Source organism: Wasmannia auropunctata, unplaced genomic scaffold (genome assembly GCF_000956235.1).
Source record: "Wasmannia auropunctata unplaced genomic scaffold, wasmannia.A_1.0 LD336106.1, whole genome shotgun sequence".
Taxonomy (NCBI): Eukaryota; Metazoa; Arthropoda; class Insecta; order Hymenoptera; family Formicidae; genus Wasmannia; species Wasmannia auropunctata.
In genome coordinates this window covers 5090576-5108803 of record NW_012026784.1, presented here as the reverse complement: position 1 = coordinate 5108803, position 18228 = coordinate 5090576, and the positions used below count along the sequence as shown (strand labels likewise).

Sequence of the window (18228 nt, the reverse complement as noted above, 5' to 3'; positions counted from 1 at the left end):
ATTAATGTTACCCCGTTGAGCGGTGGTCGAGAAAAGGGAACATAATCTGCCGCAATTAAGGTGATCGATCGCGCGTGTCGCTTCGATTGGAAGGAGCGACGGGTTGGGGGGAGGAGGGGAAGAGGGTAAGAGGGATAGATTAATCGATGGCGATTATCGTATTGGCGCGCGTCGGGATACACTCGGCGGATATATCTCGACGCGGTGTTTATATCGCGACGGCGGCACGTTTTTCCCGTACAAAGATAGTAACGGTGGGACGTGGGGGAGAGAGTGAGAGAGAGGCCGCATCATCAACATCGTCGAAGCGACGCGTACGCGATGACGTAACGGATTATCGATTACGTTTTGCGACACGTGTGAGAGCACGTTGATCGGGAACGTGACACCCGCCGATCCGGGGAGTTTCGCGGCTGCGAGATTCATCGGCGGATAGCGGCGGTGAAATCGGCCCGCGGGAGCGATCGGCATTGCTTTCCGGAATGGAAGAAGCCAATTAAAGGGGGGAAGAGGAGTGGGTTGGGAGAGGCGATCGCGCGTAACGGTATAATTAAAGGGAAGAGAGGCCAATCGAGAAAGAAAGCGCCGATGAATAAACCGTATCTCCTCATCTCTGCGGCTGGCGGGGCCGTCTAACGAGCGGCGGGGATTTTTCTTTTTCCTCCTTTTTTTTTCTTCTTTCGTAAATGGAGGCTGTTTATCTCGTCGCGCGCGGTAAAGCGCCGATTACGGAGCCGAGATGGACCCGCAATCACGCCGCGCGTTTAGCGCTAAACGCCCCCCGTGCGGCCGTCCGTTGATCGCCGTCGTGACATCGAATGCGATCATCGCGATAGATGAACGGTCGCAGTTGGCGCCAAACGGTCCTTCGGAGGAAGAAGGACGCATATATAGGAGGGTCGACTTCGACTCTGAATTAACTTAATCTCTGATCCGATTAACTTATCAAAGTAATTATACCTGTAATACTTCGTTAACACATGGACAGAATTATTAGCTTCTTTTTGTAATTTAACATATGAAAGAAATAGATTAGGAACAACGAATTAAAAATTTTACTCTACGCAATTCTTAAATTAATCATCGATTAGATTAATGGGAATTTGATCGGAATTGTTTAGAGACTTGACGGTTTGTATTCATGAATGCACAATTCCGTTTGTAGGCCAATAGGAGATCTATGTATCTCATGTAAGAATTAATGAATTTTGATTTGGATAATTTATCAATTTTATTATAATTTATTGACTAACAAAACGTAAATTACAATTATTATAATGATAATAATTCTATTATTATTGGCGCTGCAAATTAGATTTGTTTGAGACAAACTTTCAAATGATTGTTCTACTCAAGTTGATCTACTAATTAATTTTGTTTCATTATTTTTTGTACACAACTTTTTGTATTATAACTGTAACATCAGATTTTAAAGTGATATTTTTGTCCTGAAGAATAGAAATTATCAGAACAAAAAGGTGAATAAATCTGAAAACTGTATTTACACGATTAAACACAATGTCAAATGAAGATTTTTAAAGATTCTAAAATAAGTTCTTTTTTTTGTAATAAAGAAAAAAGATTTTAAGATAGAAGAACGAAATTCTGATATTCTCTTTTTCCGGAAAGTCTTGAAAGAAAAACTTTTCACGATTTTTTTCTACTTCATCAATTTTATTCATTTAGAGAGAAAGAAGAAAATTCTTTTCATGTGTATATTACATGTATTATTTTTAAAACGTTTGTTTTATATATATATTTTTTAATTTACGTGCGTAGTGGTGTCCTAATTGTATTGATACCTTTCTTAGATTTTGCGTTTCGTATGTTTCAAGCTTATTTTAAGTTATGTGGAACATGTCGGATATTATATATTTGTGTGACACCCTAATCCCAATCGGGGGTTCCTTGAAAGGAATCTCCAGGATTTTCGGGTATCGCTGTTCGAGTGGCGGTCTTGTTACACGAGCGGCTCGAAGGATACGGAGGATTAATTGGCGGGTCCGCGCGATCGCGCGCGCCGGTCGCTACCCCTCGCCCTGCTTCCTCGCCCTCCTCACCCTTCCCTTGCGCAGCGATCCCTTCGAAGGGGTTGCACGCCACGTCGGATCTTCAGCCGGAGTGGCGAGAGAAGAGAAAAAAAAGAAGAGAGAGCACACGCAGAGGAGAAACGAAAGAAAGGAGCTGCTAATTGACACGGGCGATTGCACGTAACGGTATAATTAGAGAAAAGAATACGCGGAGAACCCGGGCCGGTGCACCGATGAAACCAATGAACCAGCCACCGGCGCGGCAAAGGGGGGAGAGAGGGAAGAAACGAGAAAGGCAAAGAGAGAAAGAAAGAGTGAGAAGATACGGCGAGCGGGGTGATGGGAGAGAGATGGAACGGAAAGGCAGAAAAGCAGCAGGGGAGAGAAGCAGCCGGCGGGTTTCGTGCGACCATCGAGGGGTTCCCTCACCGAGAGAAACGAGCCGCGGGCCTGCGGTAAGAGAGATAGAGCGAGAAGGAGAGGGAGCAAGAGAACGAGATCGAGAGCGAGGGCAAGGGAGAAAGGGGGAGAGAGAGAGAGAGAGAGAGAGAAGCGCTGATCGAAGGGATCTGAGAAGGGGTACGCGGCGACCAGAGGGAGAGACAGAGATAGACTAAACGAGGGGGGGAGGAGCGGGAGGGAGAGCGAAAAGAGAGGGACCATAGGCTCGTGGATCCTGCCGCGATCATTCTGTACCAACACGCTGCGCCGGTCGGTTTCGCAGCGTTCCCCCAGTGCCCTCCGATCAGCACCACGAGGAGGAACAGCAGCACCCGTTCTCCAACGAGGTCACTTCCGCGTCCCTCCGTTGAGGAAGAGCCACCGTTGTGGAAGAGTCCCCGGATCGCCAAACTGGGCGACAATTCCTCGGACGTTTTTCTTCTTGCCGCGAGATACGCGAGGACGCCGCGAAGACGAGACTCGGGGGAAGTGCCCTCACCGGTGAAAGGTGCCGCGAGAGTCTGTTTTTTTTTCTTTCTTCCTTCATCTCCCGGGAGCTCGATTCCGCCGGGACCAGACTTCTTCATCCGGACGATTTTTGGCAAGATCGTTTCTCGATCAAGAAGCGCCGTTGATTACCCGAAGAAGTTCCCGCCAGATCATCCAGAAACGGCCGGTCTTGCTGCCTGGCGAGTCGCGGATGAAGATCCAGGTTTTTTAAGCTTGAGCGGAATTCCTCGTTCTTTCATGCGGGGGATCATTGTGGGCAACATCGACATTGCCGCTCGTTGGAGAAGATTTAACCGAAAATCGGATTATACGGTGAACGAACCCCGTTTGAATGCTGAAGAATTTTCAAGGACCTTTATGCGACATACAAAAACGAGCACTCGAGGGATCGTCGAATAATGCACCTCGGTAGCTCACTTTTATCTCGGACGTTCGATCGGATGACAGGTTCTCCAGTAGAACAAGAGCAACAACCGTCTGCGGGCGCATCCGGGCGGAACGTGCAGGTCGAGATATAAGTTTAACGTCGAGATTCGTTGAAGCGGCAATTAACGCGACGCATTAAGGATCGAGGGCGCGATCTTGGACGATCGAAGCGTCTCCTCGAGAGCGTATCCTTAGAGAGCCCGAGAATCAAGTGCGGGAATCTCGTGACCAGTCGCGCTGAACGGCGCGACTCGTTTACCGCGGGCTCACGGCGGCGGCGGCGGCGAAAGAGTTCGACGGAAATTATTCCGTCAAGATCGCAATCGCGCGTGCCCGCGCGACCGCGCGAGCAGCTCGCCCAGGCGATCAGGTTTCGCTCCGGGAAGAAAACTCGCTCCTCGAGCGCGTTCTCCGTCGCGTCGCGTCGCGCCGCGCCGTGCCGGGGAAGGATTGTCGGAGTGCAGTATACACGATACTACGGTCCGAGATCTTCTCCGCGCAATCCGAGAGAACCGGGCCGAACCAATTATGCGAGCGAGGTGGGTGTTATGGGCCGCAAAATGAGACGTGAAACGGCGCGGAGTCGTGTCGCGCGAGGAAGGAGAGGAACGTTTCCGTCCGGAGGACTGTTTACGATTCAACAAGGGACGAGGGCCTGTCGCGGCGATTCCCGATAAGGGAGGACAGCAAGATCGATTCGCGTCGTGATCGCGGTATTATCGCGGAAGGACCAGCGAGCGATACGGGATTATCTCGGCGAGTCGAGCCGGGGCGCAATTATCTCTGATACTTAACGACTGCGGCCTGCTCCGTACCGGTGAGTAATTATTCAATTAAACGGCAACTCGCCGTGGGTCATCCCGACAAGTTTAGTATAATGGACAATCCGTCGTGATGAACGCCGTACGATTATTATTATTCTCAAGATAATAAATATTCGAGAGTTCAGGAACATAAAAGCGCGTGTAATTAAGCTAATTGTAATATAATACAATTTAATTATTTATCAAATTATGAAATGCAAAAGATTATAATAATTTTATACATAACGTGGATATAACTCTTTTTTTATACACGCAGTCATTATACCAATGGTAAAACCAAAGATCATTACTATCATACTCTCTAAATCTGAATCAGTGCATATAGTCACTGATTATCAACGGTTATTCATCGAATGCATCAGTACCAAGTGCCATTTCACTGGTAATCAGTGAAATTATAGTTAATATTAATAGTTTAATTATAGAGTATGAGTAAAATTATAGCTAGATTATAAGTGCCTGACTCAATCAGTGATTTTTCAGTACTTTTCCTGCACTGATTCAGATTTAGAGAGCAAGCTTTGAAAATTTTATTAGTTTAAGCAGATCGTATTGAACAGATATACATTTCGCACAATAGAAGAACAAATAATTTCATTCTTTTGGATGGTTAATAACAGAAATAGGAATAATATATAGGAATAATAATAATTAAAATGCAATTATGCGACTCCGAGAGCGCGTTTGCGAACGATCCTTATTTCATGTTTTTATCACGAATTTAACGTTAACGACATGTTCAGCTTTCGTAATAAAAATTATAATAAGATCCTTTCGGCGAAGAACGCGGTGCTTGTAGCGCGCGAATGACGCGGTCTGATCGCGGATCGAAACACGCGTACGGACAACTGTCAACCGTCGTAACAGGATCTCGTTAGCAGGCGGTCGATATATAATGCTATACGCGATGACGGTGTACGGTGGCGGTCCGATACTCGACAAAGGCGACCGTTGAGATAAGCTTTCATCGGCACGATCGCTCGCCGGCGTTGCGAAAGGGTTGCGCGACTTTAAAGACGCTCAACCCTTTCACTTTCCACCTTTCCATTGTTCGCGCGGGCGTGATTCGAAATTTTAAGTAAGGTAATCTGCAGCACGCATTGCCTGCCTGCAGCCTGCTTGCCTGTGGGGGATACTCCGAAATCGGTCCGTACCGATATGAGCTATAGCCCTGCATGCCCCAAAGAGAACGAAACGTCGCGTGCGACGGAAAGGATCAAAACTCTCAAATACTTTGGCATGTATATTCTTGTAACGTTTCGTGCTGGCGCGATGCATATATAAATCGTGACTTTCTAAGAAACATTTCCGTACGCGCGTTTGCCGGAACTTTCTCGCTCAAAACCGAATCACTCGTTCGATCCCGAGGCAAAGGCCTCGTCGTTTGATTCATCCGGAACATAACGTTGATGTAAAAAAATTGTGCCTCTCGCAGACAAAGATTACTAGATTCCCGAAGAGATATCGTCGCCGAGAAAGAGGGAGGGGGAAGAAAAAGAGAGATATATCATAAACGATCGCGGAATCGACTCGAGATATGAGCTGAGCCGAGTCGAGAGAATTTCCGCCTGATGGTCGTTGGACCGGCAATGATTTACCGATGTCTCGGCGGATTAATAGGCGAGACCCCCTTTTAACGGCTCAGCCGCGACTCGCCCGGAGTTCATCTCGCAAATGACCATTCCGTTATGCCTTGACTTTGCTCCACTTTGCAACCGTCACGAACAATAGGCACGTTCCGCGAAGCGTCATTGATCTCACTTCCGTAAATTGTAGAAATCATTTCTCACGGAATATTTTCCATGAGGAATGATCCGATAGAGAAGGATCCGAATAGAAAAGAAATCTGATATTAGAAGACCGCTTGTATTTCCCTAATTTCGACTTTTGTGGCACCAATGAATTTTCTAGAAAGCTGATCGCACTTTTGTCTTCTTGGGATAGGGAAATGTAATGTTTTCAAACTAAATTTCTCTCTCCCTTCTCACGCGCTCTTTCGCCGTGAAATTACCTGTAAAGATGTTCCCCCTTCGTATAATCTTCGAACAATCGGAAAACTAGTACGATCGCGCGACGCGAAAGAAGGAGGGACTTAATCTCTCGCCCGAGAGTCCCCGGGATTGTTGCTGTTTAATGACGCCGGTCGTTATCGGGTGAATAATATCGCGTCGCGCTCGCCGTCGCCGTCGCCGCGCCGTTCCGCGCCCTCGACAACGTCTTTTAAACGAGGTGAAAAGCGCGTTTTAAAACTGTCGCCTTTTACGATCGCGCGCCGCGCCATTAAGCCGCGCCGCACCGCGCCGTGCCGCGCGGAAATATTCGCCGGGTATAAGATATTTCTCGCGCGACGCATCATCGACGCGATTATGCGCTTCTCGCGTGTGGGAGCTCTATCGCGCGCGGGCCCGCGACGACGATGAGCTGGCATTGAACTGCAGCCTCTCTCAGAGGTGTAATCACCGGGGATCATTTTGTAGAGACATTTAGAGACGCGCGGTATACATAACGACGGATCTCGCGATCCGGACTTCGTAATACGGAGACGACGAGGCCGTGTAACTCCATTACCTTAGATCGGATCGGATCGCGATTATCCCCTGGACCCTTGATCGCGCCGAGGAGGGAAAAGGAAGGAGGGACTCTCGACGTCGACGTGTTGCGACAATCCCTCGCGGAGAGATATAATTTCCGAAAGCTGGTCCTTCACGAGATCAACTCGGCGGCGGATCTTATCGCATTCTCGGCTCGTTATTATCGAGCATTTAATATTATAACTGTGCCATCTCGGATAAAACGCGTGTACGCGTGTAAAACGTTTCTGAATCCATCAGAGAAAATCCATGAGCTTCGGTTATTGTTTATGGTCACGTGCGTTACTTACGATTCAAAAACGAGAAGGTACGACGTCGTTACGCCGATACCTTCCAATTAAAAGTCAGTTCTCTGCCTGGAGGATAAATTAGTGCGGCTGAATGTTAATAAGGTACCTTCACGAAAGCGTCGTAAAAGTTATGAGTTACGATTGGATGGAGTGGCGGATACCTACGCACGTATACAGTGAGCGTAATCAACGATTACAATGTCCGACGAGGGTCTTTTGTGTTCCTTTCACGTGTCTGTAAAAAGGGACTCTCTCTCTCCCCCCCTCCCCCTCTTGATGTACGTAATTACTCTTCAGCGTCGTTGCAATCTTTCCGAGTACTCTTCACTCTCGGCTCGGTCGCTTTCGCTCATTCGATTCGGTTTTACCGATATAGTGCGTCCGCGTCCTCGAATGATCTTTTATCGAACATTTATTGGACCGCGCGCTCCGTTTCTCCTTTGAAAAATATCAAGAGATTAACGCACGACGTGTTATGTCCATTTCTATCATTGTAGATTAATCTCGGTTAAACTTACTTTAATCTCGGTTTAACTTACGCTTTATCTTTTTCTGATTCTTGGAACTAGAGGAAGATAAAAAGTAAGTTAAATCAAGATTAAAGTTAAGCATTAACAGAAATGGACATTAATCGAACAGAGTCAATAAAGCCCATTTTTAAGACGTTTAAAATATTCTATTTTAAAACACCCTGTACTACCATCGATTTCGCAATCGCGGTTTTTGTAAAACAACGTACTTATGTATGTACGAATACACACGTTGTATTACAGAGATCCTCGGATTATGCGAAGCCTCCCATCGCAAACTCCTAAAAGGCAGAACGATCCTTTCCATCGGCACGGAGTTTGTCTTTCCGCAGTTGACTGGTTTTTCTTCCATTGAATTGTTCTAGCAAGTCGTATCCTCGTATGCAGTACCGTGTATTGACAATCGTCGACCGGTCTCACTGTACTCGCGCGTACCCGCGTGCTTCTCCGAGTCCCATCAGGTCCCCGATCACCTCCCGCCCCCCGATCTTCACCGCCTTTCCACCGCGCGGCCTTTCCTCTTTTTCTTTCCGTCTCTCGTCTTTCTTCCCTTCCTCCTCTCTTTCCTGCCGTTCGCGGGGCCCTTCTACATCCCCCTCTTTGCCCCTTCCCGTTGCATCGCTCCTCTCGGCCACGCTCTCTCCCCGGCCCCGGTAAGGCTCTCGTTTTCCTCCGCGTACGCGCACCTCAAGTGTGTGTACACTCCGTCCTTAGCTTCCAGCTTCGTTAAGAGGGCTCGAGTCGTCGTCTTGGCGCGCTCCGTGAAAATCTAGAGCCTATTGCCCTCCTCCCTCGGGGGAACCGTTTGACGCGACTCGGGTTCTCTCTCTCTCTCTCTCTCTCTCTCTCTCTCTCTCTTTCTCTCTCGCGCGCGCGCGCGAGCACGCTGTCTTATCTAGTGAATACAATTAACGGCCTACCTGTATCGACGATTCTAATCTACCTCCACGTTCCCGAGATCCTTAAACGCGACGACGCGAATTTTGCTCTCTTTTTCCTCCTGCGACTTTCCGCGTTTGCACTCCGAGCAACCGACAACGCGAATCGGCATTTTATCTGCTCTATCACCTATCGCCGATAAATTCGCTATTGGAAAAACGCTTGGAGATAACGCCAATTACGCGATAGGCCAAGAGCGCGTAATAAAGCGAGCATAAGCAATTCATTAAGCTCGCTTATATAAACTCGATGATGCGCGAAATCGCGCGCGTCATTTGTAATAATCTGGAAATTCGAAACAAAAAAAATAAGATAAAAAAACGAACAGAATTTTACATTTCGAATTTGTCATTATTTTTTTCTTCTCTCTTGTTCATTCTTCGCAAAGGATCTATCGCGATGTCGCGATGTTAACAGCGAGAATATATGTAAATCGTCGCTTCTTGCGCTACGGCCGGAATCCGAACGTTTTAATCGGCCTCGCGTTACAATCACATTTTACGATTCGGCTGCAGCCAGCGCGCGCGTTACCGGCTTCTGTCACGGGGATTATGCAAGCGCGCGACTACTCGAGTAGCCGAGCAAAGTACGTCGTTATGCACGTGCACCTAATATTAGATTTGAGATTCTCTCTCTTTCTCCTTCTGCACATTTCTCCTCTCTCTCTCTCTCTTTCTTTCTCTCTCTCCTTTTGCCTCTATACTCATTATAACTACACCCGTGTACGGCCAATGGGGGAATCGGCAATTGGCTCATTCCGCAGCAGACGCAACGGCGCTTATTGCATCCTATATCGCCCGGTGCATGTCTTGTTCAGACTGCGAGCCTCCCGAGCGAGATACTTTACCGCTGATATAATCCTCGCGGCTGGTCCACGCGGCGCGGCGGCGGGGACGCCGCGCGCTATACGCCGAAGTACGCGGCCGTTTACATTCCCGCCGTGATCGCGAATGCGTTTTATGCGCCGGCTAATATCGCCGGGGCCGATCGCGTGGGCTAGATATAGACGGCGATGTGCTGCATAAGTATGTATACACGCGGACGCGCGCGCGTGTACACCTGCGTGTACGTACGTGTGTTATACCAGTTTCCGCGGGCTGCAGGGATGTATAGCCACCGCGCTTATGGTGAGAGCTGCTATAGCGGTCCGCGCGAAAGCTGGCTGGGAGCTACCGCGTCTCTTCTCCTCTCACCTTCTCGTTTCCCCCTCGTATATGGAGAATTTCTGCGCAGAAACGATCGGGGATCGGACACGCGTGCCGTGGCGAGGAGGAGTCTGTCCTCGAAATTGGAGATGTTAAAATTTAACGTGTCCTGCACGTTTCGGACACGCGCCGGACTGATAATGATTAGATCGAATTGACGAATTCAATTCAAATTGACTGGCGCCGTTCTGTCATCTCGCGCCGTTAATACCGTTAAAGGATTTACTCGATGCTATTTGCATAATGTCGTCGTAAGACGTCGTAAGATGGTACTTGACGTTGACGAAAGCGGACGTGTAGGAACGCTTCCACGCGACACGGCCGCGATGAGCCTCGCACGCGGGCTCGCGCATGTTTCGGCTACGTCACTGTCCCGCCGTGGGTAGCAGCGGAGCCAGGGCCATGAGTTTCGCCACGGGCTGACCTCGGAACGAAGGGACAACGGTGTTGTCACACACCGAGTCCTCCCGGGTACCCTACGATCACGGTACACCTTGCGCGCGCCCGTACGTACAACGCGCGGCGTATATATTATATACGCGGCGCGGCGTCGCTCTCACGTTGCACAAACTGTTGATAGCAGCGGGCGTTGAGTTACAATTTCGCAGAGTCTATCAGCTGGCCCCGCGTCACGTTGTCGCGCCTTCGGCTGAACGCGCGTTCTATCTGGACGCTGAAAGGACTGCACGATCCCCGGCCGAAAGTGCGAGCTCTGTTCTCGTCGCGATATCTTCGTGTAACATTACTGATTGTGAGTCTGGACAGGATCAAACACGGCCTGCAGGAATTATTCTTATCCGCGTCTAAATAATTAAACTTAATTATCGTTAATGGATGAATTGTAATTAATCCGACCGCAGATGTAGATTATTTATGATCGTCTTATCATGTTTCAAGTCTTGAAAGCTAGTATGCAGATACCAGTCTTCTACAGTTATATTCTACGAATGATTGAAGAGAGAATTTTAATCACATGATTTATCGCTATATTCTATATCAAATTCTTAATTATAGTATTATTATAACATATGCATTGTTAATCTTAATTTTTTAATTTTGCTAACTTCTAAACGCGAATTCCCGCTGTTCCCCGAGTTTCCCCGATTTCCAAGCTTCACGAGTTCGACCGTATCTTCAAAAGCGGCGTTTAATTGAGACTCGATTTTTCCGCCGGCGACCGTGTGATGCATCGATCTGACCTTGATTTCACCGTTCCACGGTCACCGCTTCTTTTTCGTCCGATCAGGCACGATTTACGGCCGACTGCGCCGGCGGTCTTCCTTAATGAAGCGATTAATACGGTGCTCCTCCGCTCGCTTCGCAAATACTTGTAATGCAAAATCGCTCATTTCCTCCGATTGCCTTTGCAGGGGTGAAGGAGAAGGATGACGATGCGCGGCAATGGTCCACTCGTGATCCTGCGATCGCTGATGGTCGCCGCCGCCGCCGCCACGACGGTACCGGGGACCTGGATGTAAGTATAATCTTTCGGCACAATGCGACGATTTTTCCTTTCCTTTTCTTTTTTTTCCAATCGCGCGAATCGTACGGTGTCAACCGGTTTTATGCGCGCGTATTTATAGTTAGACGGGACGCGATTTTTTTTTTCATTAGGCTCGCGCGACTCTTAAAATAAGCCGACGTCGAAGGACAAGGGGTGCCCTACATATCGCCGATCGAAGGATGAACTGATGACGCCGGGGGGTGTCGCCGGGTTCTTACGGTGGAAGCTCACCATTATCCGAACGTCGTTTCATTGAATTTTCGATGATCCGGTAATTTCCGATATCGGCTAGGGTAATTGAAATTCTATTGTACATGGTGTGAAATACCGAGAGAGAGAGAGAGAGAGAGAGAGAGAGAGAGAGAAAGAGGCGAGCATGAATAAATTTACGGGTAAATTAATTGAGTTGCTAAACGAGCAGTTTATCTCGATAATGATTTGTGCTTCGTTAAAGAGGATATTGCAAAGCATGGTCCCGTCGCATGAATTGAAAGACGTTTTTTATTCACGGTAATTACATTACCGTCTTGAATTACCTGTTTTTTTTTTTTAGCTGAACTATTATACTGTATATTCTTGTACTTCAAATAAAATAGATATGAAAATATATTTGAAGTTTGACAAAAAAAAGGCGGGAAAGAAAGTTTTAGTGCAGTCCATGCAGCGACAAAGAGATAGGCTCTTTGTATTTCCATCTCGCAAAAATATAAATCGGCTAGCGATCTCTTTGTCGAATACGTTAATTGCATGGCGACGATCGTCCGGCGCGATTAAGCGAACACGTCGCGCGAAGAGACGAATCGACGCCGATTCTTCACGCGATTCCGAATTAATGGGCCTTTGTGCCCACGGCCACATCGTGGGAATCCGAGCGAGGTATCTTCTGGGGGTGCCCCCGAAAAACCTCTCTCTTTCGCCGCGACACGAAAGCTCAAAGCACGTTTCCCCACGTCGCCCTGGTGCACGTATCCCCGCCCCGTGCTCGCCGGGAGTGTGTCTAATCTCTGAATTGCCATTCCGGCCCCTGTGTTCTACCCCGCGTGAGCATGACCAATCACCGAATGGTCCCGGACGCCCGCGCTCCTTTGTGCGCCGTCCGGATCGCCCCAGACCTCCTTCGCGCCGAATTTACCTCTCACGTACCCCTCTATCTTTCACAACAAGGAAAAATCCTCGCCTAACCGCCGGCTTTTTTTTTCATCGGAATGCACTTACAAGCTCTCCCCTCCCTGAAGTTGCTCCCCTCGAACTTCTCGGACACGCTCTCGTTCAGATTAATCTGTAGCTATATAGGAGCGAAAGTCAGTAAAAGCCAGAAATCATCGCGTTTCCGACGTGTATACACATTAATTTGGCTTCCCTTCATCGTATCTCACGTAGCTCCTGCGACGTCCCAATTAATCGTCCCGTTGCTTAATTACTCGACGCGACGCGATTCTTTACACGCGACAGAATCCCATTCCGTCCCGCGGCTCGCGATCGCCTCGGGACACCCCGTATATATGCATGCGAACGCGCGTCGCTGCGGATGTAGCTGCAATCTCTTAGGAGACACGGGGCATTATTTTGCGGGCCCCGCGGCCCACGACGACGACGACGACGACGACGGTGTCCCGTGCGCGAGCGAGCGAGCGAGCGAGCGTTTTGCGTGGGCCGTACCCCGTCGAAATATTATCGCTCTTTCTGCAGCCGCGTGCCCTCTCTTCCCTGGGTCCGCGTGGTTTGTCCGCGCCATTGTTTTAGGGGAGTGTAAAGCCGATGATATATCGTCGTCGGAGCGTGTTCCAGAATATTAATGTCGTCTATTACACTCCCTAGACGCTCGCGCGCGGGCTTTTACGACTCCTCTTTCTCGCTCTTTCACTCTCGTCTCGATTGCGCGACGATACTTCGGCTGGATCTCGATTTGGAAGGGGGAATTATATATCGGGGTTTCTGTTTTCCGATATCGATACAAGAAAAACATCCCGCGAGGGCGTAACATTCCTTTTCCCGCGGAGTTTAAAGTGACTGTTTGTTCTCGCTAATAAACTATTACTTGTTGTACAATGTTTCAGGCGAGAGAGTTACTCACGTATTTTAACGTGAAATTAATACATTTAACGTACACTAACAGCTTGAAATCACACGAGTCATAATCTTCCGATCGTTGCTTCGTAGAAATACCCAAGTAACGCACGCTGTTGATACATCTCAAGCGGTCGCGTCACGCCGTCGACAATCCCGACGAGTATTCACCTGAGTCACGCTCGGGCAGGTCGTCCAGGTTGCACCGAGTCGCCCTGCAGGTTGTCGCGGCTCGCTGCGTACGTCGCGGCCGGTATGCGAGTATGAAGGCGATCGGGGAGACAGGAGCCTGGATCTGAGACTGTATATCGACACCGAGATATAAATTAAATAATAGACGAGAGAGATGTAAAGTGAAAAGTTTTTCTTTTTTAAATCAACGTGAAACTTGCCTGAAGATAAAAAAAAAATATTTTTCGTACAAATATCAACATGCCTAATCTTACGTAGAGTCAGTCACCTCTTTGTCGCGGCTATTCTAAATATTTGCGCTATAATTATATTTTTTATAATATATATATATATATATAAATCTAGATTTATCAAAGTATTATTTAATTAAAATCAAATAAAATATTTGCACAATATTTATATAAATCGCACGTCGCAGCAGTAGATTGATCGTTGTTTAAGAATTTAGATAACCGGAGGTAGTTTATCGGAGTCACCGGCGTAGAAATTGCGAGCGTTCAAATCCCCGGGTCGAAACCTACCTAACTCAGTCGAATGGCCGGCGATTTCGCCAACCATTTCCCGGGGATTTTTCTCAGGATGGACGATAGGGGGAATCTTGACGGGGGAGGGGGGGGAGGCGATTCGAACTCTCGGCTGGTGAAACCTTCGCTCGCGACAGCGTCCGTTTCGAATTTCAGATTGGCGGGGCCCTCGCCGGCGGGGCCGCGCCCGGCCAACTCCCGGCTTCTGTCTTTGACGGTGCCGTTCCATCATCTCGCTCGGTTGACTCACAAATGCGCCATTAAGGAGGAAATCCGAGGGCCGCTCCGCGCGCCCACGGACGCGGACGGACTCGCCGCGCCGCCCCGCACCGAATTTATATAATCGGCGTAACAAATCTCCAGGAGTTATTAAGGGGGCTGCAGTCGACGTTGCATCGACGACGCCGGCCGTTAAAATACTCTTACGCGACAAAGACTTTTATTCCAAATGAGAGAATTTTGGAATTTTGAACTTTTGAACTTACGACAGAATCGCAAGCGATCCGATATGTGTTTTTAAAAGGAAAAGAACATCCGGATTTGTCTTCGAAACATGATCGATATTTGTTGCGAGAGTTCTTATAACTGCTCTGTATCTAATAGAAACCTGGGTTTGCGACACTTGCCGCAACTGGAATCGACGCAGTCACTGGAGTCGTTCGACGCGAGTGCCTCCACGATCTGCGTCGGTCTGAAGGGCCTGTCCCCGGGCCAGGGGAAGCTTTGCCAGCTATCAGTGGACCACATGTACAGCGTGGCGAAGGGCGCGAAGCACGGCGTCATGGAGTGCCAGCATCAGTTCAAGGACAGAAGATGGAACTGCTCCACCGTCCACGATGAGACCGTGTTCGGTCCGATACTCAGAATAGGTACTAATCGTCGCTAACATGCTAACATATACCCAGGAACCGTTTAAATGGCACATCAATTTTTTTTCTATCTATTTTCCCTGATCAAAACTTGTTCCGTTTTTCTCAATCAAAATCACCGCTGTCCGTTGCAGCGAGCAGGGAAACCGCGTTCGTTCACGCGATCGCCGCCGCCGGAGTGGTCTACTCCATCAGCCGTTCCTGCCGGGACGGCCAGCTGTCGTCGTGCGGCTGTTCCAGGAGTAACAGGCCCAAGGATCTGAAGCGCGATTGGATCTGGGGCGGATGCGGGGATAATCTCGAGTACGGCTACAAGTAAGTGCGAAGCGCGTACGTCGTGTGCGCGGATATAAAGCCTGAGTCCCATAAAGACCGGTAACAGCTAAATATTCGAAGGAATACAAAACTCGTCCTTTTTCTCTTTCCTTTCTTTCTTTACCCCTGTTTTTTTTATCCCTCTTTGCGAGACGTCACGGAGAAGCCGGGGAAACTGGTTTGAGGCGTGTTTTCGTCGGTAATAAGATGTTGCGCCAGCGCGAAAAGATACGCGCGACGAGATGTTCTGCGCGCGGATCATTTTTCCTAGCTCTCTACATCTGATTAACACAGTGTAACCGGTCTTCGGCATTTGATTAATGATGGTCCATCGACGGATCGTAAAAGCCCGCGAGAGCATACCTAGATAACGACTACCGTCGTCATATATTTTGATAATAATAACAGTCACGTCGGGGATATATTATCGCGGCATTTTTCTGAAAACAAATTCCTTCAGCCATTGCTTATTAAAATTTATATGTATATATTATATATATACACACACACAATATTACATATATATAATATAATAGGGTGGGTCAAGAAAAAAAATATTTTGAAAATCGATTAGTAATACCCCCCAAAAGTTAGCTACGAACCTCATATGGTCTGGATACAATTCCATCAAAATCTATTAATACCTTCGATGATATTAATCGATTTCGATGAAATTTTACCCAGACCATATTGAGGTCCATAGCTACTTTTGGGGGGTATTACTAATTGATTAATTTTTTTCGGCCCACCCTAATAATATTATATTATAATATAATATTATATAGTAAATTTAATACAGTTATCGATATAATTAATCCTCCATCGTTTTACGAATTCATTGTCGAATTAATTATGAACGGACGTCCATTCAGATTCACGCAGGCATTCGTCGACGTGCGGGAACGGGAGCGCAGCTTCAAGAGAGGCAGCCGGGAGCAGGGCAGGAGCCTGATGAATCTGCACAACAACGAGGCCGGTCGTCGGGTAAAGTTTGTTCTTTTCTTAGCTTCTCGCGCGCGCGAGAATGTCTCTCTTTAAATGTCGCGGTCGCATTAAATGTACGCGCATATCGATTTCTTCTATGATTTAATGCGAATTCGCTGAACCAAAGCGCGCTAACGAAACTAATGCGCCAACCGTATATCCATCCCCCGCAGGCCGTCATCAAAAGGTCCAAGGTGACGTGCAAATGTCACGGCGTTTCCGGAAGCTGCAGCCTGATCACCTGCTGGCAGCAGCTCGCATCGTTTCGCGAGATCGGTAGGTTTCGGCGCGATTAATGCCTCTCATCCCTGAACGACGCAAGGCTTAAAGGACAATTAAAAAAAAATCTTTATTCTTTCGGGCGTTTTTTAGAGCCGCTATGATCATTGAAGGCATCTTAAAAAGCCATTTAAATTAACATTTTTTTCCGAAATAACGTCATTTAAGACAGTATCGTCTAAAACATCCTTCGACTGCTTTTACGATCGTCTCTAGACGCTTGTGTCATTCGGGGAATATCTGTGCAGGCAGCGATGCAACTTTGTGTACTTTCAGGCGATTTTCTGTTGGACAAGTACGACGGTGCGACCGAGGTCAAAGTCAATCGGCGCGGTCGCTTGTCGATGCGCGATCCTAGATTCTCCGTGCCCACCGCGAACGACCTGGTCTACCTGGACGACTCGCCGAACTACTGCCTCCCGAACGACACCCTGGGATCGCTAGGTAGCTTCATCTCTCTTCCGAGAATATTACATTTTCTTAGTATTTTTATTTAGAAAAAATAAAAAAGATACTTTTAAGATTTTTTTTTTTCAAAAGCGAAACTAAGAGACATTTTTTACGAACGCGATCGGTCGATTTTGTAAACAGGCACGCAGGGCAGATTATGCAATAGGACCTCGTCCGGCATGGACGGCTGCAATCTCCTTTGCTGCGGTAGGGGATACAATACGCAGAAGTCGACTATCAGGGAGAGATGCGAGTGCAAGTTTCACTGGTGTTGCTTCGTCGAGTGTAAGACCTGCGTGAAGAATATCGATGTACACACTTGCAAATAGCGCACTACTATTTATTTCTTTCTGTTCCATAATCTCTTCTCGGACATGTTCTCGCATTGTCGAGGGTATTATTATATATACGTACAGTTGACAGTTGTGTTTTGGTAACAGCGGCATTATTGTGTTTCACAGACGAATTTTAAATGATAATTTTTTTCTAACTTAAAATCTACTCGTTAAATTTTTATTACAGCCTCTTCTTTCCGCGAGTGTGCGTGTATGTGTGTACGTATGTGCATGGATGTTTTTATGCAATATTATTACTGCAATAAGTTATCAGCGTTAAAAGTTACGATTTATCAAAATATTAAGTAATCTATATTTTATCGAAAAAAAAATTATAGTTTGTCTTGTCGTAAATTATTTGTGGCCTACAAAAAAAACTTAAGCAAATCGAGAAATTTTTAATTGTATGTTCGTAGGAATTAAGTGCTTCGCAAACGATTGTTAAATTAATTTTTTTTTTTTTTAACGGAGACAAGTGGAATATAAACTTAAATCGGAATTAGTCTTTTGTGTTAAATCGTATTAAATTAATAACTGCATATAGCTAATTAAACAATTTTTTATAAACATTTTGATGACGCATCGAGACGTCTCGTGTTGCTTTATCCTACATCTTTTTGAAAAGGATTTATCAATCATCAAATTATTCTGTGTGATACGCACACAGATAAGTTATTATGATTCTATAATTATACCGCTCTTTACATAACTACAATAGATATACTTAATATATAAAAAAATAGTTGTAACGTAAATTATTTAAAGTGTTCATTGTGTATTTTTATTTATTTGCTCAGTGCAAGCGATTTAATTTTAGCAATCCGCAAAATAGCGCGCATAAAAGACAACATTGCGGATTACCTAGGAATTAAAAACTTAAGAGGGATACTTAAGAATATTGCGAGTATATTTATATATATATA

General features: G+C 46.9%; 2 protein-coding genes across 2 annotated transcripts in view; one reads left to right on the top strand and one right to left on the bottom strand.

Annotated features, from left to right (window-relative positions):
* Positions 1-10139, bottom strand: part of LOC105456842 (mitochondrial import receptor subunit TOM70-like) — a 21410-nt gene extending 11271 nt beyond the window's left edge. The window contains exons 1-2 of the mRNA XM_011701173.1: positions 9998-10139; positions 8563-8603 (exon numbers count right to left, since the gene is read on the bottom strand). Of these exons, the coding sequence (XP_011699475.1) occupies positions 8563-8603; positions 9998-10139 (183 nt within the window). The remainder of the gene's footprint in view (positions 1-8562; positions 8604-9997) is intronic.
* Positions 3669-18228, top strand: LOC105453755 (protein Wnt-5b-like). The gene is made up of 8 exons (XM_011695941.1): positions 3669-4224; positions 11157-11260; positions 14677-14942; positions 15077-15257; positions 16130-16241; positions 16415-16517; positions 16797-16964; positions 17112-18228. Exons 2-8 carry the CDS (start codon positions 11172-11174, stop codon positions 17297-17299), a joined length of 1107 nt encoding a protein of 368 aa, XP_011694243.1. The 5' UTR covers positions 3669-4224; positions 11157-11171; the 3' UTR covers positions 17300-18228.